At 45.8% G+C, this 24,864-nt stretch overlaps 2 protein-coding genes across 2 annotated transcripts in view; both read left to right on the forward strand.

Annotated features, from left to right (window-relative positions):
- Positions 1-4,813: 4,813 nt before the first annotated feature.
- On the forward strand, positions 4,814-8,557 carry CXCL11 (C-X-C motif chemokine ligand 11). The gene is made up of 4 exons (XM_035103102.2): positions 4,814-4,912; positions 6,075-6,207; positions 7,964-8,036; positions 8,183-8,557. The coding sequence occupies exons 1-4, from the start codon at positions 4,852-4,854 to the stop codon at positions 8,204-8,206; spliced, it is 291 nt and encodes a 96-aa protein (XP_034958993.1). The 5' UTR covers positions 4,814-4,851; the 3' UTR covers positions 8,207-8,557.
- A 9,293-nt stretch (positions 8,558-17,850) lies between these two features.
- The window catches only part of SDAD1 (SDA1 domain containing 1), a 34,064-nt gene continuing 27,050 nt past the window's right edge, over positions 17,851-24,864 (forward strand). The window contains exons 1-7 of the mRNA XM_035103080.2: positions 17,851-18,015; positions 18,427-18,531; positions 18,774-18,872; positions 19,797-19,907; positions 23,286-23,357; positions 23,455-23,555; positions 23,675-23,732. Coding sequence (XP_034958971.2) covers positions 17,926-18,015; positions 18,427-18,531; positions 18,774-18,872; positions 19,797-19,907; positions 23,286-23,357; positions 23,455-23,555; positions 23,675-23,732 — 636 coding nt within the window. The 5' untranslated portion in view covers positions 17,851-17,925. The remainder of the gene's footprint in view (positions 18,016-18,426; positions 18,532-18,773; positions 18,873-19,796; positions 19,908-23,285; positions 23,358-23,454; positions 23,556-23,674; positions 23,733-24,864) is intronic.

The following is a 24,864-nucleotide window of genomic DNA, read 5'->3' on the forward strand; positions in this document are numbered from 1 at the left end:
TGCAAAGAAGAACAGAAGTTATGGGCTGCGTACATTACTAAGCTAATACTAATAACTATCTGATAACTAATCTGATTAATATCTAATAACTATTTCTGGATACCCATATTGGGTTGACTTTGCAAATGGGCCAGTGGAATCGGTGGAAGCTGATCTGTCAGGGAAAGTGGGGCACTGGCCCCCCCCACTGTCTCGATTCCTTTGTTCTCCAGGCACTCAGGGGAAATGATGGGGGGGAGTATGATTTGTTGCCCCCGACTGCCATCAGATCTGGCGCCACTGAAACTGATAAACCCACATTCGCCACATGAGTATTTATTTATGGCATTTATATTCCATCTTTTTCATTCAAGGACCTCAAGGTGGCATACATGGTTCTCCCCCTCCTCATTAAATCCCCACAACGACCCTGTGAGCTAGGGACCCAGGTGGCGCTGTGGGTTAAACCACTGAGCCTAGGGCTTGCTGATCAGAAGGTCGGCGGTTCGAATCCCTGTGACAGGGTGTGAAGGAAGTAGCCTTCGGCTATAGATAAGATCATCACATACCTACCCCGCAAAAACAGCTGCCAAACAGGTCTGGCAGCGACAGTGGGCAAGGCACACATCTTTGCAGGGACAACATTCCTTACAAAGTAAAGTGCACGTGTGTGTTAAGTTTATCTTTGAGCAAGAACTGAATCTGATTTCTCCCCACTTCATTAAGTTCAAATTATTGGCAAAATATTCTCTCACATTAGAAAGGAGTTGAGTTGGAGGAGGCCATGGAGAGGGGGCCATCCAATCCAACCTGCCAGGCAGGAAACACCATCAGAGTATTCCTGACGTGGCTATCAAGCCTCTGCATGGAAACCTCCAGGGAAGGAGAGTCCACCACATTACCTGCAGGCAAATTCCACTGCCGAACAGCTCTCGCTGCCGGGAGGTTCTTCCTGACGTATGGGTGGAATACTCTTGTAGTTTGAATCCATGGTTTGTGTCTACTTTTCTGGGGTAGCAGAAAGCAACCCTTCACCCCCTCAACCTTCTCTTCTCCAGGCTAAACATACCCAGCCCCCTAAGCTGTTCCTCAAAAAGGCACTCCTTAAAGATAGGAAAGAAATGCTAGTCAGGCTACATTTCTGGGGGCCCCAAGCCATGACTCTCCCATGGACAATATATGAGCTTGTAAAATAATATAATAAGGAAATACTTTGCCCCATCATCTTGCTTAATGGGAATTTACAAGACCCCTGCTGTGGGGGGGCCTCCGGCTTGCCCAACGCAAGGCTGGAATGTACCAACGTGGCACTCCAGAACGGAGGGGTAGGACTGCCCCACCCCACAGGAACAAGGGTATATAATGTAGCTACAAACTCAACACAGTGTGTTGCTTTGAACGCATCACCTTTTTGCCCTGCTTGCATGGCAGAAATAAAAAGCTCTTTTCTCTAAAGCACCCGGTGTCGTTTGACTCCTTTCTTCCTCCACGGTGGCCATGTTGCACTAGGCTCTGGCTGGCAGCCTACAGGTGAGCTCCCGTTGCTCGGTCCCAGCTCCTGCCAACCTAGCAGTTCGAAAGCACATCAAAAATGCAAGTAGATAAATAGGAACCGCTACAGCAGGAAGGTAAACGGCGTTTCCGTGCGCTGCTCTGGTTCGCCAGAAGCGGCTTTGTCATGCTGGCTACATGACCTGGAAGCTATACGGCGGCTCCCTCGGCCAATAATGCGAGATGAGCACGCAACCCCAGAGTCGGTCACAACTGGACCTAATGGTCAGGGGTCCCTTTACCTTTAAGAGGCAGTGACAGCCTCTAAATCACCAATACCAAAAGCCACTATTGCCACCATTCATTCCCATCTGGTAAGGGCTTCTCCTCCTCCTCCTCCTCCTCCTCCTCCTCCTCCTCCTCCTCCTCCTCCTCCTCCTCCTTCTTCTTCTTCTTCTTCGGTTTTCAGAAGTTTAGAGGGTGCCTACAGGCTTCTTAAGACAGTGTTCTCCACTATTCACAACTTCACGTATTCGCAGGGTACCTGGGAACAAAACCCACTTATGTGGGGAGATGCCTCTATTAGGGTAAAGCCTGCATTTAAAATGCACATAACAGTGAAAATAACAGTACATGACATGAAATTTACTTTGCCAAAAATGTGTATATCGGGCAAAAGTAAATCAAAATGTGCACAGTAAGCAAAATTTGAACCACAATGCTAACAAATCTTCGCGGGGACTTTTTTTTTACTGCTCCCCTCACCAAAAAAAAACCCCTCCAAGATTGCAGACTTGATGTGGAAATGTGTAAAACTGAACTCTTGACTAGAAAAATGGGAAATAGAAACTGAAACTGACAGATTTGCCCATCCCTAGCAGGCAACAGGCAAGACTTGGCAGAGCAACAAGGGGGGGGGGAATGCCTTGTTTCACGCAGTCTTATCTGTCCTCCCTTCAGGCAAGCAAGAAGCATGAGCCAGAGTTTAAGGACACGTTCAGCCAGGAATTCCCCTATTTAACTGTCCCGTTTCCTTTCAGATTAGGAAGTGCATTTATTGTAAAAGAGGGGGGGAAATTTCTCTCCAGGCAATTGCTTGATAACAATAAATATATTGAGAGGGGCTGATAAGGGCCTCACGTGCTGTTCCCACCCAACCTCTGCACATTCAGTGCTCGTGTTTGCATAAAGACACACCTTTGCATCCACACCTAAATTGTGCATAGGCTTCTGTACATGCAAACAGTGGGCCTCTGTTTTCCAGGGTAACCAGATTCGATGTGCGGGGGTCTATGTGCTTAGAGTCTGTCTTCATTTAAAGTGCATTTCTACCACTTTAATCTGGGAAACTGTGCTTTAACCTCCACTGAGCTGAAATTCCCACCACCCTTAACAAACTACAGTTCCTAAGATTCTTCGGGAGAAGCGACATGCCTTGAAAGTGCTTTAAATGCTTGCGGTGGCTGTGACTCGTATTAACTGAATGTGTGGCTGGGGAAAGTGAGGTCAGGCTTCACGGGGGTTGGCCCTGGCCGGAACAGGTTCAGCAGAAGCTGTGGATGTTCCTCAGTCATGTATACATATCTATGTGCATATAACCTTTGTACTTGCAATTTAAGATCCTGATTCTACAGGGTTTCTTGTCACGTAGAAGGGTCTGTACAAGCAGATCTGTGTCATTACAGATTTGGGGTAACAGAGTTTAGGGGTGCAAGGGCACCCGCAACTGCTAGAGAGAATGTTAGAAATTAGTAAAATGGTACAATTTAGATAACATTTGGGATACTGAAGGGAAAATACAGGTTGCAGCAGTTCTCTGACTCCTGCATCATCACCATCATCATCATCATCATCTATTTATTATTTATACTTGGCCCATCTGGCTGGGCTTCCCAAGCCACTCTGGGCAGCTCCCAACAGAATATTAAAAACACGACAAAACATCAAACAGTAAAAACTTCTCTAAACAGCGCTTCTTGCAGATGTCTTCTAAGTCAGATAGTTGTTTATTTCCTTGACATCTGATGGGAGGGCGTTCCACAGGGCGGGCGCCACTACCGAGAAGGCCCTCTGCCTGGTTCCCTGTAACCTCTCTTCTCGCAGTGAGGGAACTACCAGAAGGCCCTCGGAGCTGGACCTCAGTGTCCTGGCAGAATGTTGGGGGTGGAGATGCTCCTTCAGGTATACTGGGCGAGGCCATTTAGGGCCTTAAAGGTCAGCACCAACACTTTGAATTGTGCTTGGAAATGTACTGGGAGCCAATGTAGGTCTTTCAGGACTGGTGTTATGTGGTCTTGGCGGCCACTCCCAGTCAAACATGCACTATGTCAAACGTTCAAGAACTAAGCTGTTCGAAAAGCAAAGTACGACTGTATGGTGGATTATTATTTTCTGGGACTGAAAAATTATGGAGAAAGACTCTTTACATGATTGGATTCAAGTTGCCCTTCCTTGATCCTCTGATAAGAATACATATCTATTAAAAATGGAAATCCTGGTTGCAAAGGCAATACAGTAAACTCCTCTCTTTTTACATGAATAAACAGAAAGCTGAAATGTTGAAACACTGTTTATTTATCAAATGGTAAACAGCACTCAAGACCTTTTATTGATGACACGAAGACTAGTTGTAATAATGAGTTTTTATTTGATGTAATTATTCTCCCTCTTTGAAATTACATTATTAGGTATTTTGCAGATTCCTGTGTTCATTTATATTTTTTACATACTTGCTATAGAATTATAATACTGTAATAAAAACTTCCTGGGAAAAAGCTCTATGAAGTAGCTAAAATAATATTGCTTCTCTGGTCAGAATATTTATAGAACACCCTTCAAAAAATTTCTCAGCCCACTTTACAGTTAAAATTCTAACCAAGTATTAGAAATGCAGTAGTGATATATGCACAAGAAGCAGGAAGAGAAAACGGATGAATAAAGGAGAGGCAACACAAAAAAAGGCAAATTAACAAGTACATTAGTATTTAGAGGATAAAAAGTGGGAAAGGTATAGAGCTAAGTGCTCATTTTACTTCAGCAAGTAAATTGCTATTTAAAAAATGAAGAGCAAAAAGTAAACATGGGAAGAAGTATAGAGCTAAGAGAAAAGTGATGGCTTTCAAAGAAAATCTGTCTGGAATGGTAAAACACACACACACATAACATTCCATTATACTGGCACCTTTCTGGCAGTTAGGAAATGGAAAATGGTTTATTTGAAATTATAGTGGTGTGGGATATGAAAGTGAAAGGAGCAGGAATTTCCCCAGGCGATGTCAGAAGTGGGTGAAGTTAGCCAATAAATACTGGCCCCAAAGCTCTCTGACTCCACCACACAGCACATTTCCTCCTCTCACAGCAGCCGCGGCAAGAGCAGCAAAGATGACCCAGAAGTCCTCCCTCGTAATCCTGATGCTTGTCCTTTGCACAGCTCTCATACAAGGTAATATTATTTTGCCTTCTTTTCTTCCGTATGATATTACATTAACTTTGCCTTATTTTATTCCATGTAACATTGCATTAATTGCATCTTCTCTGCCTCCCCATTTTGCAATGCAATCACAACGTGGTAATAATGTTGACTAACGAGGGAAGCTCCTAGAATAACAGTAATGCTAATGGGTAACTTAGTACTGTAGAGTTTATTGTTTACAATGGGTCAGTCTGGAGGAAAACTTAGGCGAATATCACACAATGCTGTCAAGCAGGGAAATTTGATAGTACAATGTAATTATTATCACAATAGCATTGTCAAACTGGGGAAAGGTCCAGCTGCATTGGGGAGCCTTAGGACAGCCTGTCCCTCAGCCTAACCTGCGAATCAAAGAATTGTAGAGATGGAAGGGACCCCGAGGGTCATCTAGTCCAACCCCATGCAGTGCAGGATTCCATAACAGATGGACATCCAACCTTTGCTTTAAAAAAACCTCTAAGGAAGGAGAGTCCACAACCTCCTGAGGGAGTCCATTCCACAGTAGAACAGCTCTTACCGTCAAAAAAGGTCTTCCTCATGTTTAGTCAGAATCTCCTTTCTGCTAACTCGAAGCGATTGGTTTGAGTCCTACCCTGCAGAGCAGCAGAAAACAGGCTTCCATGTGACAGCCCTTGAGATATCTCCACTTAGTCTCCTTTTCCCCCAGGATGAACATACCCAACTCCCTCAATCGTTCCTCATAAGGCTTGGTTTCCAAACCCTTGGTCGCCCTCCTTTGCACACATTCCAACATGTCATTAGCTTTTTAAAATTGTGCTGCAGGGTTGATGTGAGAGTCAAATGGGGGCAAGGAGAACCATATATGCTGCCTTGAGTGCCTTGGAAGAAAGGTGTGATATAAATATAACTAAATCAATAGAAAACAAAGGGTTTGGGGGGGGGAAGGGGGGAGCAATGTCATCTCCCCCCACCCCCCAAATAAAATCTCCAAGCGTTAAAAAGATTGTAGCTTACCATTTTCCCATTCGTTGCTCTGTCTGAAACACCCCACTGGGGAGAAGATTTCGAAGGAACCCCTCCCCTCCCACACCATACCCACAAGCCTGTAAAGTTATATTACGACTGAGCGTACCTGAATATGTAACTCAAGGGAGACGGTCTTCTGTTGCAGGAATGCCAACTACCAGCAGAGGGCGTTGTCTTTGTCGAACAAAAGGAATGATGTTGAACTCTGTCCCTATTCACCGCGTTGCTGGAGTTGAATTTCACCGGCCCAGCAGCAGCTGCGATCACGAGGAACTGGTGTAAGTAGTGGGTGCTGGTTCTGCTCCAGAAGCCTTTACTTCCTACACAACCATGCCTTGTCTATTATTTCTGTTGCTAACAGTTGACCCGGTTTTGCCTTGCCCAGCTTGATGAGCAAGCATCAAGTTCTACGGATGCTGCTAGACCACAACTCCCACAATCCCTTGCCATTTTCTGTGCTTGCTGAGGCTGCTGGGAGTTGGAGTCCAGGAACATCTGTAGTGTTCTCCACGCTCTTATTAACTCATTTTTTCCTCCTTTCATCCTTGTGCATAGCTGCCAAGTTTTCCCTTTTCTCGCGAGGAAGCCTATTCAGCATAAGGGAAAATCCCTTAAAAAAAGGGATAACTTGGCAGCTATGCTTGTGGGGTGGGTGGGTGGGTGAAGAGTTGTTCACCTGCATTCCTGGTTTATTTGGCCTCTCCTACAAAAATAACCATGGGGTCACAAAGAGTCAGACACGACTAAACAACAACAACAAACAAACAACAACAAAAATAAGAATAATAAATTTTATTTGTATCCCACCCTCCCCGGCCAAAGCCAGGCTCAGGGCGCCTAACATCATATAAATAAGACGACATGCATAATACAAGCGATCAATCAATTAAGATACACCCCACAATTAATTCAAACAATTAAAATTGAAACTGGACAAGCGGCAATCTTCAGTTTAAAATTGGAAGCGGTTAATACTCGCCAAGACCAACTGTTTCCACTGATATTATAAGGACCAATGAGCAGGCTTGGAACCTCCTTCGTGCTTGTTCTTATACAAAGAGAAAATGAGTCAGGCTGAACCCTGACCAAAGGCCAGGCGGAACAGCTCCGTCTTGCAGGCCCTGCAGAAAGATGTCAAATCTTGCAGGGCCCTAGTCTCTTGGGAGAGAGCGTTCCACCAATAAAAAAATAAATAAAAGAAAGCAGAAGTGAGAGGTTTCCATAGAAAATTATGGAGAAACCCAGGATTGTACAGTGCAATCTGGGAAATAAAATTCTATACATGCAAATGAGTTAAATAGGGCTTGTTTCCAGTTTACGCAGGATAGCATTGCAGCAAAAAGACATACTGGTATATACGTGCCCACTTGACCACTGGATTGGTGGAATTGGCACTCTTGCATGTGCCACATAAGACACATTTGTAATAACTCTGTCTTCTAGTGTGGCAGCACTTAAACTTTGGAACTCCCTGCCTGTTGATGTTTAGAAAGTTGATGTCACTTTCAAAATGTATTGAACTGTTGTCAATTTTCCTTAGGGATAATGTTATAGTTTTATATTTTTTGTAAACCACTTTGAGGTGGTTGTTCTTCTTTTAACAATCCAGCGGTGTAGGAAATTTATGAAATAAAAATAAATAAACACACTCCCGACATGAAGGACAAAGAAGGACGACAACACCAGAATTTCATTCATAGAGCAAGCGCAAGATACTGTAAATGATAAATCAGTAGATTGGTTTGACATGTCAGACATAGTTAGATCAGCCCTGTTCAGGAACCTGCTCACCCAGGCTTTTCCCCAAGGTGTGAGCTGGAAACCATCATTTGTATTAAGTTTCCTACCCGGGGTCAATGTTATTTTGGTACTCAATACAATGCAATACAAGTAAATATATAAAACTCCAAGGAAGTTGTGTTGATCTAGAAGGGCAGGGGAAATGCCTTTATTTTGGAGCAGTCGAATTGCCATGAAAGGATAATAATGCTACGTAGTCCTGTTTCTAATGTGCCCTAAATTGCTTCTTTGCAGAGTCACTTTCAAGAGGAATGAGCGCAAGAGGTGCCTGGACATTAATATGGAGCAAGGCCGCCGTATAAAGGAAGTGAGTGAGACCAAAATAAGTACAGAGGGTTGGGATGAGACAAGATAATGGGGTGGTTGTGTTGGTGGGCTCCCGATACCTCATCCACTCTAGCCGCAGATAAGCATCTTCCACTCACCAGGTATTTTTATTTGCTTCCCTTACAGGCAATTATGAAGAAGAGAAAATGAAGATTGTTAGAGACTGAGAGAGGAAAAGGCAGAGAAAATAGAAGTGGGCATCCGGTTACAGAGGAAGACAAGTAATGAGGTTCAAGCTTCTTTTGGAGAAGGAAACCAACCATTTCTCCTTCAACAGGACCTCCTGACAAACTTCTGAAAGACTGACGTTCTGTGGACTCTCCGACCTAAGTGTTTAATTGGCAGGATTCGGTCTAGTATAAAGCTGCTGGAATTTGAAAATGAGCTTTTCCAATTTAGTTTTGTTCCCTCAACTTTCAGGTCCATAATTATGTGTTACCAAAGGAAGAAACAAAAAAAAAAACTGAGAAAGCTAGAGGAGAAATAATTTCGTATTATAAAGCCCTCAATAGCCCAGTGACTAAAAAAATCTATGTGAGTGGAAGACATTTGGTACTCATTGTTTCGTTGTTAAACTTAAAAGAATAATGATTTCTTGCTATCTTGTTCTTGTATTCTGCTCCTTGCCGGGTCTTGAATACAGGCTTAGCACCTGTACATTTGTAAATAAAAATATTTTTGTTTTGTAGCAAATCCCCAGTGTGTGTTCGTCCATTCGTTCTCTCTCTCTCCTCGAAAGTAAACCTACAGGACCTGTCAGTGAAGAGCTTCATTCAGCTCCCAAATAAATCTTCGGCCACACAAGTAACATTCACGCCATGCATTTAAAACACATGGATTCTGTTGTGACGTGGGGTTTGTGATTTCAGCTCTCTTGACAAAACATGCTGGAGACAGTTCTCTAGTAACAGCTCTTTATTAAAGTGAACAAGACTGACTGTGAGGGCAGGAAGGCTACATTTATAGGGACAGGGAACTAGCTAGAAGGGGATACATTTTGGAGGGAACAATATCAGGCAATCACAGTGCTGCCTTTTGGAGGGAACCAATAAGACAGAGGATCCAAATACAGCAGCTTAAATGAACCAATAGTAGCTGTACCCTCTGGAACCAAAAGGCAGTTACTTTATCCTAATGCAAATACAGACAATAATAATACAGAGATAAAATCCTTTGACTCAATACACAACACCCCTCCCCCCCTAGTGAGCACAGCAGACATAATCCCTCAGGTACTGTGGGGTCCTACAACTTCTACTTGATCTCCTGACAACAGGTGTTGCAGGTTCTGGATTGGGTGTTACCTGTGGTGGAGGGGCTGCTATAGGGGTTTCGTCAGGAACAGATGGAGTCCCAGACATCTCAGGGTCCCCTACTTGTACCTCGTCATCCTGAGGACTAGCAGACCCTGGTTCATTTGCGGAAGCCCCTGGTGACTGCACCTCTGGGCCATCTTCACTCTGGTCTCGCAGCTGTGCGTCATTAGCCAGGGATGAATTATCTGACTCCTCCCTGCTGAGCGCCCGGCGCCTCAGCTGATCTATATGTCTCTTCCAAACTTGCCCATTTTCCAAGGTCACATAATAGGACACAGGTCCACTAGCCCGGGTGATCACACCGGCCACCCACCGCGGACCTCGTGAATAGTTCCTCACCCAGACCAGATCTTCAGGGGCGAGATACCTTGTTGTGTCAGTCTCAGCCTGGGGGGTTGCTCTTGAATTACGGTTTGGCATTTTATCTGGGTGGACATAATCCAGCACCGTTACCAGTCTTCTACCTAAGAGCAGCTCAGCTGGCGACTTGCCCGTCGCAGTACACGGCGTCGCATGCTGCAAAAATAACATTCGCGCAATGCGAGCCGACCAGTTACCCTCCATTAAGCGCGCAATGGATTCTTTGGCTGTTCTTACCATGCGCTCAGCCTGCCCATTGGAAGATGGGTGAAAGGGCGCGGATGTGACCCCTCTTATGAAGTTATCAGCCAAGAATGCCCTGAATTCTTGGGATAAAAAAGCTGCCCCATTATCTGATGCAATGGTCTCAGGTAACCCATGGGTTGCAAACAGCTGCCTCAACACCTTGATTACGGCAGCTGATGCCATGCTAGGGACCATCGCCACTTCTAACCATTTGGAATATGCATCAACGATAACCAAAAAGACCTTCCCTTGGAATGGCCCAGCAAAATCTATGTGCAGCCGGCTCCAGGGAGTCCTGGACTGCTCCCAACAGTGGACTGGTGCTCTGGCCACTTCTGGCCGCACCTCTTGGCATGCCTTGCATGTTCGTACCCATTGTTCTATGTTCTGGTCCATTCCAGGCCACCACACATAACATCGGGCTAGCGACTTCATCCTGACCATTCCCGGGTGTCCCATGTGAAGCGTCTCAAGAACCCTGTTTCTCAGTGGTGCTGGGATGATCACCCTATCTCCCCATAGGAGACAACCCTTATGCATGGACAATTCGTGCTGCCTTGTCGCATAAGGCCTGAATTTTTCTTCATACGGACCACCTGGCCACCCCCTCCCCACCCAAGTGAGCACACAGGAGAGAACAGCATCTTTCCTCGTTTTCTCAGCTATATCAGTAGCTGTTACAGGAGCCCCCGGAAGTGTTTCTAGCATCATAATGTGCTCCGCCGGAGCAGGATCCTCATTGCTCCCGCCAGGAAGGGGCAATCGACTCAGTACATCAGCGTGGCACAACTGTTTCCCCGGCACATGGGTCAAGGTGTACTGGAACCCATTCATGAATATTGACCAACGCAACATTCTGGGGAAGAGAATTTGTGGTGTTTGTTTGTTTGGGTTGAACAACCCTAACAGTGGTTTGTGGTCCGTTTCAATGGAGAAATGGCGACCGTACAAATAATCATAGAACCTTTTGATTCCTGACACAATTGCTAGTGCCTCTTTATCAATTTGAGCATAGTTGCGCTCCGTGGGTGACAACGTACGGGAATAGAAAGAGATGGGCTTTTCCGACCCATCCGGTTCCCTATGACTCAGCACAGCCCCCAGGCCGTATTGAGAGGCATCACATGCCAAGACCAGTGGCTTCGACTCATCATAATGAGCAAGGACGCTCCTGCTACTCAGCATTTCTCGCAAGGAGTCAAAAGCCTTCTGCTGCTCCCGCCCCCATCGCCAGTGCAAATGGCACTCGCCTTGGTTTGAGTCGGATTGGGGCCACCCCGGGGTCCAACTCGAAGTCAACTGGGGGCCCTTTATAACAACCCAGTTTTCCATTAAAGAGACCCAGCAAATTCCTTGCATAATGCCTCGCTCATCTCAGGGCAGGTTTGGATTGAATTAAGCCCTGAGATACTCAGTCCCAGGGCGGGGAACCAGTCAGTGCCCAGGAGACTGGGGCGACTGCCCTTCGCAATCACCAGTTTGAGTACAGCCTGTTTGTCCCGGAACTGTACTCTCACAGCACACATTCCCATAACATGGATGCGGCCTGCTGAGTACGACTGCAAGGTTGCCGGGAAGGGCTCCAGAGGGGGCAACTTACCCCTGGGGAAGAATGTCTTCGCGGTCTGGTCCGACACGATGGTGAATGCAGATCCAGAGTCCACCTCCATGTCGCACTGCTGACCCTCAATCTTCACCTTGACGTGTGCCTTGCCTTGCGCTGGAAACTGCACGGCCCTCCCGTTGATCTCCGTTATGTAGTGGCAGTCCTTTCGAAAATGAGTTGCTGTGGGCGGTCTGCGATGCTCCAGTCTAGGTGCTCCTGTTGCTCCTGACGCCGCCGATCTACAGACCCTGGCGATGTGACCTGTCTTCCCGCACATCCGGCACATAGCATCCCTGAAACGACAACTCTTCCGCCCATGGTTTCCGCCACAACCTGGGCAACTGCCTCGGTGATCTTTGTGCACTGTGCAGGCCTGACGCACCAACTCGACCCCACGGACTGGGCTCTGGCTCGGAGTAGCCTCTAGCTCGTCCATGGCATGTGCAACTTCTATCTGTGGCTTAGTGGCCTTGCGACTGGCATCAAGCTCCTCTCTTTCATAATTCTCCGTGGCGGTGGCCTCCTTCAAGGCTGAAGCAAGGGTAACCTCTTCTTTAGCCACGATGCGTCTTCTGGCTTTCTTGCTGCTCAGACCACCAATAAACCGATCCAGGAGAGTCTCTTCCAGATTTTGGAAGCCGCAGTGCTGAGCGAGCTTCCGGAGTTCAGCCAGAAATGCGGATACAGACTCCCCAGCATGCTGCTGCCTCTTATGGAACTCCATCCGCCGGGCCATCTTGGTCTCAGTAGGCGCCAAGTGGCTTGTTAGGCAGGCAAGAATATCTTTGAGAGATGTCTCACTCAGCTTCGCTGGAGCAAGTAATGCCTTGGCTAGCTTGAAGGTCTCGGGCCCACAGTAGCTCAGGAATGTGGCCCTTCTTTTGCTGGCATCGGTGATCCCTTGAGCCACTGCGAAGAACTCGAAGCGTTCGACGTAGTCTTCCCAGGTGTGGGGCTCTGATGGCTGGAAGGGCTCCAATACCCTTGGACTCTCCATTGTCCTAGCGGGCAGGGTCGTCTTCTCAGCTGGCCAGTGAGTCTTGTTCTCAGCTGCAATACGGACTCTGAGGCAGGGTTGTGTTTAACCGCTCCTCAGCATTCCGGATCCCACCTTCGTCGCCAGTTGTTGTGACGTGGGGTTTGTGATTTCAGCTCTCTTGACAAAACATGCTGGAGACAGTTCTCTAGTAACAGCTCTTTATTAAAGTGAACAAGACTGACTGTGAGGGCAGGAAGGCTACATTTATAGGGACAGGGAACTAGCTAGAAGGGGATACATTTTGGAGGGAACAATATCAGGCAATCACAGTGCTGCCTTTTGGAGGGAACCAATAAGACAGAGGATCCAAATACAGCAGCTTAAATGAACCAATAGTAGCTGTACCCTCTGGAACCAAAAGGCAGTTACTTTATCCTAATGCAAATACAGACAATAATAATACAGAGATAAAATCCTTTGACTCAATACACAACAGATTCCCCCAAAGAATGCTGGGAGTTGTGGTTTGCTAAAGGTCTTGGGAACTGTAACTTTGTGCAGGTAAACTACAGTTCTCAGGATACTTTGTGCTTTAAATGGTGTGGATTTATGACCTCAAATTCCCTACAAACACAGGAATGGGGATATTGTGGGGGGGGGCACACATTCCCTCCATGTTTCAGCCAAAATGCAGTTTATGTCCCAGAAACCCACATGCCTCTAATTCCCAATTCCATGCATACTTGGCTGGAAATCCCATCTACTAAGATGATACGCTTTGAACTGCAAGGCACATGTCTTTAATTGCAATTATTAAGCAATAAAGTAGGCCCTGGTATTCAGGAAGGTTAGCACCATATAACCTGACTGATATATATACATATAGGGCCATCGTGGTGTTATGGCTGGACTTATGGTACAGATACCCAGATGCAAACCTTCAAACCAGGAAGCTCACTTAAGCATCTTTCTCTCTCAGCCATATTTGAGCTTCTTAGAGGAATGTAAGAAATAGCCCTTTTGGATCAAAGCAGCATCCTGCTTTGCCAGAGAGATGCCCCCCAGAAAGCCCACAAGCTTTCCCTGCCCCAATATTCAAGGCCAGGCTGCCTCTGGAAATGGCGCTTCTGCTTTGCAATTATAGCCAATAGCCATTTACAGAACTAGAACCACATTGGGACCTGTGGCCCTTTGGGTGCGGCTGGATTCTGGACTACAACTCCCATCATCCCCGACCCTTGTCCATGCTGGTTGTGCCTGATGGGAGATGCAGTCCCATGATGTCAGGCATGCCGCAGATTTCCTCACCTGTGATCGGAATCATCCATTCATTTGTCAAGGATGTGAGCCTAGGCAGAGGAGCAACATAACTGGACTTTGCATGCCCTGTTGGTGGGCAAAATACACTTAAATTCTCCCTATCTTAGGGGACGGGCTGTAGCTCAGTTGGAGAACATCTGAATTGCATGCAAAAGGTCCCTGTTTAAACCTCCAAAATCTATAATAATAATACTAATTTTATTATTTATACTCTGCCCGTCTGGCTGGGTTTCCCCAGCCACTCTGGGCAGCTCCCAACCGAATATTAAAAACATAATACAGCATTCAACATTAAAAACTTCCCTAAACAGGGCCGCCTTCAGATGTCTTTTAACAGTAAAATAGTTGCTCTAGGTCAGGCTTCCTCAACCTCAGCTCTCCAGATGTTTTGAGGCTACAATTCCCATCATCCCTGACCACTGGTCCTGCTAGCTAGGGATCATGGGAGTTGTAGGGCAAAAACATCTGGAGGGCCGAGGTTGAGGGAGCCTACTCTAGGTAGTGTTTGCCTGAAACCATGAAGAGTTGCTGCCCACCAGTGTAGACAGTACCGAGGTAAATGGACCAATGCTCAGCTCAGTGTAAGGCAGTTTTCTGTGTTCCAATATTCCTACTTCTTCCCTCCTTCCCCACACAATTTTATCATCCAGCTCTTTCCCGACCCGGCAAGGTGAGCAAGACTCCTCAGCACAGCAGCTGAGGGAAGGGAGTGGATATCAGAGTGATGTTTGAGACTATAATGGACTGGTTGGGTGCAGAGGAGTGAGCTGGGGAACCTCCTCCCCAGAAGAAGACTCGGTGAGTGGTCAGAGGGCAAAGAAGGACCAGACTGGGAGGAGGAGGCATTGGAAGCTGAAGAGGCAACAGGCTTTAGTGAGTAGGAGGAGGCTGGGACAGGGAGCAGTTCAGACTCTGAGGCTGGAGAGGAGGCTGGAGAGGAATGGGGGCCGGAATAAGCCAGGGAATCTCCCCCTCCCATCTCCCCTGGTCTCCCAGAACACGCAGAGAAATGAAGAGGGCAGAGGAAGGAGAGAGAAGGCTTATTATTATTATTATTATTATTATTATTATTATTATTATTTATTTATACCCCGCCCATCTGGCTGGGTTTTCCCAGCCACTCTGGGCGGCTTCCAACAGAAAAATGAAATAAAATAATCTATTATTTTTTAATAAAATGTTTTTTATTTATTTCAATCATTAAAAACCATACACATAAATCGCCTATATTCATTTTACAAAAAAATATAACAGAAGAAAAAAAATATTTCATTGTTATATATACAAAAAAAAATTCACATTCAAAGAAAAGGTGTAAAAGTAAGAAAGAAAAAACAAACATTAAACAAAAAAGGAAAAAGGAAAAAAGAAAAAGGTCTTCCAATCATATCCTATGTAATTTATATTTATCCGTCTTATAAAATTATCTATTATTAAAAGCCTCCCTAAACAGGGCTGCCTTCAGATGTCCTCTAAAAATCTGGTAGCTGTTTTTCTCTTTGACATCTGATGGGAGGGTGTTTCACAGGGCAGGCGCCACCACCGAGAAGGCCCTCTGCCTGGTTCCCTGCAACTTGGCTTCTCGCAATGAGGGAACCGCCAGAAGGCCCTCGGAGCTGGACCTCAGTGTCCGGGCAGAACGATGGGGGTGGAGACGCTCCTTCAGGTATACTGGACCAAGGCCATTCAGGGCTTTAAAGGTCAGCACCAACACTTTGAACTGTGCTCGGAAACGTACTGGGAGCCAATGTAGATCTTTCAAGACCGGTGTTATGTGGTCTCGGCGGCCGCTCCCAGTCACCAATCTAGCTGCCGCATTCTTGTTTAATTGTAGTTTCTGGGTCACCTTCAAAGGTAGCCCCACGTAGAGCGCATTGCAGTAGTCCAAGCAGGAGATAACTAGAGCATGCACTACTCTGGCGCGAGACAGTTTGCGGGCAGGTAGGGCTCACCAAAACTCAGTGGAAAGGGGTGTTCCAGTAGGGGGGGAAGCATTGGAGTGGGCTGAGTGGCACCTTGTGTGCTTCTGCTGCTAGAGGCAGCTGCTTCACCCAAGCCTCAGCTGTGGGCCAGCTCCACAATCAATGCGAAGGCTGGGAAGGCTTGTTTTCATACATTGAACCAATCTGGTGAATGAAGGCCAGTCCCATCACATGCACAGTTTTATCACGGCAAGAGTCATCCTCTTTTCTCTTGTCATTCTGCTTTACTGCAGATGAGCTGGATTTCATAAGTGCAATGGATGGGTTCTTGGTGCTGGGATAGTTCCCAGAAATTGAGTCACTTCCAGCTGCAGGACAAAAGTTGGCCTCTTGCACTATACATCTGCCAGGGTACTTGTTTCCTTTTCCTCCAAAAACTGATTTCTCCAACAAAGCCAAGTTTCACTTTCAGTGTCTCTATCACGATGAGTCATGAAAGTGCAGGCAAAGAATCTTTCTTTCACCGCTTCCTGAGTTTGAAAAGGGGAAGAAGAACAGAAAAGCATGGAATTAGCTCAACTTCTGCCTGGGGCAGAATCACTTTTACCATGACGTTGACACGCATTGCAATTTTGGGGTTGATTTCTCTACAACACCCTTCTCCAACGTGGTGCCCTCTAGCTGTTGACTCAGTGTGTGCAGCAGCTGTGGAAAATATATATGCTGTGCTAAGGACCGTTAGGAAATTGTCAATACTGTATCATAATGCCATTAATAGAAATTTATGGCATTAAAATTAAAAGACGCCTGCTTCTTGGGAGAAAAGCAATGACAAGCCTAGACAGCATCTTAAAAAGCAGAGACATCACCTTGCCGAAAAAGGTCCGTATAGTTAAAGCTATGATTTTCCCAGTAGTGATGTATGGAAGTGAGAGCTGGACCATAAAGAAGGCTGATCGTCGAAGAATTGATGCTTTTGAATTATGGTGCTGGAGGAGACTCTTGAGAGTCCCATGGACTGCAAGAAGATCAAACCTATCCATTCTGAAGGAAATCAGCCCTGAGTGCTCACTGGAAGGACAGATCGTGAAGCTGAGGCTCCAATACTTTGGCCACCTCATGAGAAGAGAAGACTCCCTGGAAAAGACCCTGATGTTGGGAAAGATGGAGGGCACAAGGAGAAGGGGACGACAGAGGACGAGGTGGCTGGACAGTGTTCTCGAAGCTACGAACACGAGTCTGACCAAACTGCGGGAGGCAGTGCAAGACAGGAGTGCCTGGCGTGCTATGGTCCATGGGGTCACGAAGAGTCGGACACGACTAAACGACTAAACAACAACAACAACATAAATGTAAAAATAAACAAATAAACCAGACCAGTACTTCCCACACTTCCCCCTGTATTTTTCCATTTTATTTTATTTCATTTGCTTTGTTTTTTTAAGAAAGTGGCAAATTCCAGGGGGAGCCTGTTGTAGCCCTTAAAGCGTCAGCAACAGGCACACACTCTCCCTCAGCATTTATTTAATCGCGCTTTAAATGTGAAGAGTGTTCCAGAACTTCTTCTTTAAAAAAAACAACTTTATTAAATTGTAAAACAAGACAGGAAAAATGTCCACAGGTGTCAAAACAATATTCTAAGTGGAATGGTCTCCTTCTGGAGGTGGTGGGCTCTCTCCTCGCTGGAGGTTTTAAAGCAGAGGTTGGATGGACACCTGTCATGGGTGCTTCAGTCGAGATTCCTGCATTGCAAGGGGCTGGACTAGATGGTTTCTGGGGTTCCCTCCCAATTCTACGAAACCGACACAGCAATAAGATTAGCAGCCAGCAACGTACGAAAGAAAGCAGTAAAGAGCCGTAAACTAAACAAAAGGAGGCAATGATTGAAAGCAAACGACCACCACCGCCGCCAATAGACCAAAAGAGTTCTGCAGCACAGAACGTCTGCCGCCGCCTCCATCCTCGCTTCTCCAATAAGCGGTCGAGCTCGGAGGTTTTTTGAGCCTCCGCAGCAGCCGTAGCCGCGTGATCAAAGATGGCGGCGCCCAGTGGCCGTCGCACGCGGCTCTTCCGGTAAGGTTGGAGGTAGCAGCCGGCAGAGTCCGCGTCGCTCCGCAGCCATGGCCGGCCGCAACAACAACAAACTGCCCGTCAACCTGCCTCAGCTGCAGAACTTGATCAAGCGGGACCCGCCTTCGTACACCGAGGAGGTGAGGCCTGTTTCCTGCACCTTTGGAACTCCCTGCCTCTTGAGATCAGGCAGGCGCCTTCGCTGTGCTCTTTGGGGCGCTGGCTAAAAAAAAAGCATAATTGTTTAGACGAGCCCACCCAGGTGCTTAGAAAGCTGCGGCGATTTTAAAATGTTTCAGGAGTTTAACTTTTGCTTGCTTTTAAAGTAAGGGTTGAGAGCTTTTCTCGATTTTATTGACTTCATCCCTATGGAGGCGCACTCCATAGGCTCCCTAGACAGATGAATGCCAATACCAAATTGTTTTTACCTTTTTAGGTACGCGCTTTGAGCCCTTAAAAAAAACAAAACATCTCAAATGCAGATGCTTGAAGCATCTACGTGAAATAAGCTGCGAGGGAAGTAACGCTTTTTTGTCTGTGTTTCGTTTCAGTTTCTTCAGCAGTATCGCCATTACCAGTCCAATGTGGAGATATTCAAACTGCAGCCAGCGAAGCCCAGTAAAGATTTGGCTGAACTAGTGATGTTCTTGGCACAGGTAAAATGGCAGAATCTGTGTGTGGCATGGGAAGTTCTGATGGGATTAGTTTAGGTCGCTCTCAGTTCCCTTGCAGCATCGCTGGCTGCGGAGAGGAGGGGGAAGTGGAGCCGCTCCAATGCGGAAGTGTAGCATCATATGTGAGGGAAACATGCCCCCCCCCCTTGTTGGAGTCCAACAGTATCTGGAGGGACACTTACAGGCTCTCCACTTTATGTCAAGTTTCTCTTCTTTCTATGCAGGTTGGCCACTGCTATCCTGAGTACCTGGCAGACTTTCCACAGCAGCTGAAGGAACTGCTCTCCTACAATCACACAGTCTTGGATGCAGATCTTCGATTGGTGAATCTGATGTTGAAATACTAATACTTCCTCATCTGGGGCAGGGAAATCTGTAGGGCATGACACCTGCAATTTGGGAAGGAGTTCTTCTTTTCCAGTACCGAGAGGTTGCAGTGGTACAATGCATTTCACTCTTTCTCCACGTTTTTTCTCTGCATCTGCGTGACAAAATGTACCGTACATTTTGCTCCAAACTCAGCCAGTGCACATGGGGGGTTGTTCAACTGAACATCATGTATATATGGGTTCAGTTGATACAGACTTGATACATTGGGGTTTAGAAGCTAGAAGAAATGGCAATGTTGGTACGTTTTATTATTGTTATTACTATGTTGTAGCTTCCCTTAAGGAAATTAAGGGAATCTCTGCAAATAAATCACTGAATCAGAAATCTCAGCACATTTGTCAATATAACAGTTTTCGTTAAAATCGGGTCAAGGATTGCCAGTTGTTGTTCTCCACTACGTGAAAGCTCAGCTGCCAGAAATGTCCAATTTTGCAAGTTGATCAGAATATACGAATTTCATTTGCAATACATGTATATTTTGCATAATATTGCAATTCCTAGCAGACAAGCAAAGACATATGGAGTGTGTCCAAGTTCTGCTCAATGATCACTAGAAGTCCTGTTGAGCAGGCATGAAAGAACTTGTCACACACACATTTTTAAGCTTATCACTATGAACATAAGGACTAGAAACTTCCTTTAAAAATAAATTGAAAGATGAGAAACTGAGACATCTGAATTGTTTGTCGAGCACCAAACTCCATGTTTGTATATTATAGGAGCAATTTTGTGGCATGTGTATCTTCTCTCTCTCTCTCTCTCTCTCTCTCTCCTCTCTCTCTCTCTCTCTCTCTCTCTCTATGTATATATATATATCCCTGATCACAGACTGTGGTAACTTCTTTCATTATTTGCAGACGTTTTGCAAAGCTCTAATTCTGCTGAGAAACAAGAACCTTATCAACCCCACGAGCTTGCTGGAACTTTTCTTTGAGCTGCTCCGTTGCCATGATAAATTTTTACGAAAAGTGAGTAGCAAAGTTACTGTTACTGTCCATGTCCTTTCTTGTTTGTTCACAATATACAGTTTTAAAATAATGGACCGTAGGCGAGCTTGCACCTTGCTTACATGACTTGGGACCCCTTCTTAAGAGGTTGAGTTCCTTGCTGTGAATTGTCATTCCTCCCATTAGCCAGGGGCATGTTTGTTGCATTTACCCTTATATGTGGGATTGGAGGTGGGGGGTAACTGCAGTTTGCAGAACATCCCTGTTCCCCTCTCCCCCATCACTGGGCCTCCAGGAGGGTTTGATGGAAGTGTTCTAACACATACAAATCACAAAGGCAGACGAGGTCCACTGCCAGTCCTTGCTAAGAGAATTACTCTAGAAGGGGAAACAGGAACCATAGCTGGAGAGACAGGAAGGATGGACAGAAGAGCTAGAGTAGAGGAGGGAAACCTGGGGGCCAAATGAGAACCTCCAAATCTCTCTACCAGATTTTTTTTTTTTAAATGATATTTTATTGATTTTTGCATAGTAAAACACACACACACACTCAAAATACACAAACAAACATAACATATTTTCCACCTACTTCTGTCCACCCTCCAAGAGCCCTCTCCTCCCACAAGAGGATCCCCTGGAAAACGGGCATTCGCAGTGGTTCATTTTATGATTGGATTTCTCCCCACTCCTCCCTCCCACCCCAGGAAACCCCCCCCTGCCACAAAGAGGCTCCAGGTTTGCAGGAGGGACGCAAGTGGGTATCCATCCAACCATCTATTCAATCTTAATACACACTCAAAAAAGAAAAACAAAAGAAAAAAGAAAGAAAAAAAAAAGGAAGAAGAAAAAATAAGAAAAAGAAAAAGATAAAAGAAAAATATTATTAACTAATCATTTTTCCATAAACATTGTTTTTATGTGGGCTTCCCCGATCTCCCCTCTATCTGATTTTCATTTTTGAATCATATTTTACAGTTTTCTTATCATAGTCCTCATTCTATTTTTAATCTTTCCAATCTTATATTACTATACTATCCATATTCTTTAATAATTTCTCTTTTATTCCCAATTCTCACCTCCTCCCTCTCCCGTCCCCCAGAACCCCTCCTGCCACGAAGAGTCCCAGAGGACGGAAAGAGGCAGGGAAGTGATTCTTTTTCCAATTGGATCCCTCCCCCCTCCCCGTCCCCCCCACCCCAGAAGCCCCCTCTGCCACCAGGAGCCCCCAGCCCGGGGACGACCGACAAGTGGGGGAAAGCACCCAACCGTTACAAATCATCTTGCCTAAACCATCTTTCTGATGCTACCAATTACTATTACATCCTAATTCTAACAAACATACAATTTTGTTCCCTCCCTTGCCACAATTTTCTTCCAAGGACATCCTTATATTTTAAATCCTTTTTACCTTCCCAATCTTTAATTTATCGATTTATTCTCAATTTTCCCTCCTCCTCCCCCGATCACGGCTATTCCCTTCCATTCCAACAAGTTCCAAAGTCAGCAATCCAGTTTTCAATCCCTTTTTATCCATCCTAGTAAACAATATATATTCCATCCTCCTTCATCCCTCCCCTTTCTTAACATATTTTACAACCCAAATGTCTCTGGCCTCCCCCCAATGTTCCCATCTTGTTTGCACATTGTTTTCCTTGTGCGTTTTCTTCTCCTCAAACAGCTCTTGTTCCACCCCCTCAAAAGGGGGGGTATTCCAAATCCCAATTTGATCTTTCTCCTCTTGCATATCTGCACCATCCTCGTCTTCTTTGATTGAATTATGGTTCGATTCATGTGTCCTATCATCCTCTTTTACTGTTGATTCACTTATATCCTGTTTCTGTACATCCTGATTTATTATTTCCATTTGCTGTTGAGTCTTATCCATGCTGATTTTTATTTCCCACAAGAGTCTCATGACTTTTCTCTGGAAACCAGGTGCATAGTCCATTGTTGACATTTTCACCAACTCTTCAAGGACAGAGCAGAACTTGAATAACAGGAAGTGGTCACCAATTGTGACTATACCGATTTCTGCCAACTGGATGCATTAAGTCCATTCCTCTAAAAGTCCATTCCACTATTTCTTTTATGTCCTCCCCGTCCGCTTGCTGTTATGTCCGGGTTGCCGCTTTCGGAATGGAGGGGGAGGGGCTTGTCTCTTTAGATTCCACTGTTTGCAGGGGTTTTCCAGCCTTAATACAGTTCTCCCCCTTTGCCCTGCCTCTGGGGGAGAATTTTTTTTTTTTAAATCCTTGGAATTGCTTAGGCAGCAAGCTTCCTTTCCCTGGCATCGGGTAATTCTCCTTTTACTGCTTCTTCTTTACATCAGCGGGGGAAGATCGGCTTCCGTTTTTAAGTCTCACCCCCGTTCCAAATTAAAAGTCAATTAAAAAATTTTTAGGTCCTTTTACTCACGGTTCCCAATCTTTTCAGTCCTTCTTTAAAAAGTATCCAGCGCTCTCCACCTCCGGTTCGGAGCTTCTCTCCGCGAGGGCAACGATCATGCTCAAGATGGCCCCCACGACTACAACCTTTCCTGCACCGGCGCTCTTATTAGAGCATACCGGCGAGCTAGGGAGTCGGAATTGGGGCTCCGCTGAGCATTTGCCCCAGTGACGCTCGACACTGGGTTCTATGGGGTGCAGCGTCGCTCCCGCTGCTTCCCCCCCCTCGCAAAGACGGGCTGCCTCGGAGCTCGAAGCAAACCCCACCGGACGGCGCTGGCGCTAGACCGGAAGCCTGCTATCCTGAGTACCTGGCAGACTCTACCAGGCCCTTGGAACTTTCCCCAGGCCACATCCCTAACTCAAGTGTGCATGCACATGAAACCTCATACCAATGACAAATTTAGTTGGTCTCTAAGGTGCTACTGGAAGGATTTTTTTAAATATTTTGTTTCACCCTGCTCTGTGTCCTTCTTGGGTACTTTGACTTGACTGAAATGGGACCTTGAACAGTGAAGATCCCTCTTGCTTCCTTGTGGGTGTCAGTATGCAAACCTCTCCTTTTTGTGTGGCTGGAATATAGCCTATGCTACGCAGATAAGTCTTATCCATTGCTCTTCTCACTTGTGCTCACTCACTGCTGGCATGCAGCCCCCAGAACGTTGCCAACGAAGGAATGCGGCCCTCCGAGTGAAAAGGGTTCCCTATCATGGGCTAGAGGCTGCTACTGGGCAGGTCTTTGCAAGAGCAATCTGTGTCCAGCAGTGGCCAGAGTCCTGGGCAAAGCCCTGGGTTAAAATCACAGCTCTGCCATGAAGGTCAGTGGCGCCTAGTCAACCTGCCACACATATTTGCCCATTTCTCTCTCTCTGCTCTGGTTTATTTTCTTTGAAGGAGCTCTGAGTATTTCCAGCACTTTGTTCCCGCTGTCGCTGAACATTCTTGTTTTTCGCAGACGCTGTACACCCACATTGTGACGGATATCAAGAACATCAACGCAAAACACAAAAACAACAAGCTGAACACGGTAGGTTGTGGTTTTTGCTTCGAATTCCGGTATGTGCGGGACAGAATTCTTTCTTGTGAAACCTTTCCCTCTTCTTTCCCCACCCCTCTCTCCCCAGACCCTTCAGAACTTTATGTACACCATGTTGCAAGACAGCAATCCAACGGCAGCCAAGATCTCGCTGGATGTGATGATAGAGCTATACAGGAGGAACATCTGGTAGGTGGCTGACATGGGAAAGAATCCCGTGAGGAACTGCAAGAGAAGATAAAATGTGATGCTTTCAAGTTGCCATTGTTCCTTATTCCAGGGTGTGAACACTTTATTTATTTCTCCAGGAATGATGCCAAGACCGTGAATGTCATCACCACAGCTTGCTTTTCCAAAGTCACAAAGGTAAGAAACTACTTTACCTTTATTTTGTTAGCGTTTTGTACAAATTCTAGCAGGGTAGCCACACTGTGTTTTAATGGGATTGTTTTATCATGCGTTTTAGTTACAGTGCATTTTAATTTACAGTTTGTTTCAAAACTGATACAGTGGAACCTCGGTTTTCTAATGTAATCCGTTGCGGAAGTCAGTTCGACTTCTGAAAAAACCGAGGAGCAAAGGTCTGTCAGCAAGTTCAATGGGGAAAATTGAGAAACGCACCTCGGAAGCCGTTCGACTTCCGAGGCGTGTTCGAAAACTGAAGCATTCACTTCCGGGTTTTTGGCATTCGGCTTCCGAAACTTTCAGCAGCCGAGACGTTCGAAAATCTAGGGTTGACTGTAACCAATTCCACAACATGGTTAAACCTCTTAGTGTTTATTCTGGCTTTAAGTGGCGTATAAGAAATCAGTTACAGTAAATAATTATTAGTCCATTGCAGCAAAACCAGCAGCAGATTTTTGTGGCACCTTTAGAGGCGGAGGGTTGTATAAACTGAGGGCAGGGAACCTTCTTCAGCCCACGGACCACGTTTCCTTCTGGGCAGCTACCTGGGACCCACATGCCAGTTGTAGCCAGACCAGAGGGAAAAGCAAACAGAGCAATGAATACTAAATTTACCTTCATACAGGAGGCTGGTTTCTATAAAAGGAGCAAGAGGCATTATCAGAATTCAAGTACACATCCCATCCAGGCAATGACATTCAATGACAGTGTGAAACAGGGAGAGTAAAGGCATGGCCTGAGTTGTATCCCAAGTTCAGCTAGAGAGACTTGGAGAATTGTATTTTGTCCCCAGACCCAAGGCTGGTTTAGTGCTCCAAGAATGAGCCTAGTAATAATAATATAATAATAATTTATTATTTATACCCCAACCATCTGGCCGGGTTTCCTCAGCCACTCTGGGCGGCTTCCAACAAAATATTGTAGTCTATTAAACATTAAAAGTTTCCCTAAACAGGGCTGCCTCCAGATGTCTTCTAAAAGTCTGGTAGTTGGTTTTTCTCTTTGACATCTGGTGGGAGGGCGTTCCACAGGGCGGGTGCCACTACCGAGAAGGCCCTCTGCCTGGTTCCCTGTAACCTGGCTTCTCGCAGTG

The sequence above is a fragment of the Zootoca vivipara genome, chromosome 9 (assembly GCF_963506605.1).
Source record: "Zootoca vivipara chromosome 9, rZooViv1.1, whole genome shotgun sequence".
In the NCBI taxonomy this organism is placed as follows: domain Eukaryota; kingdom Metazoa; phylum Chordata; class Lepidosauria; order Squamata; family Lacertidae; genus Zootoca; species Zootoca vivipara.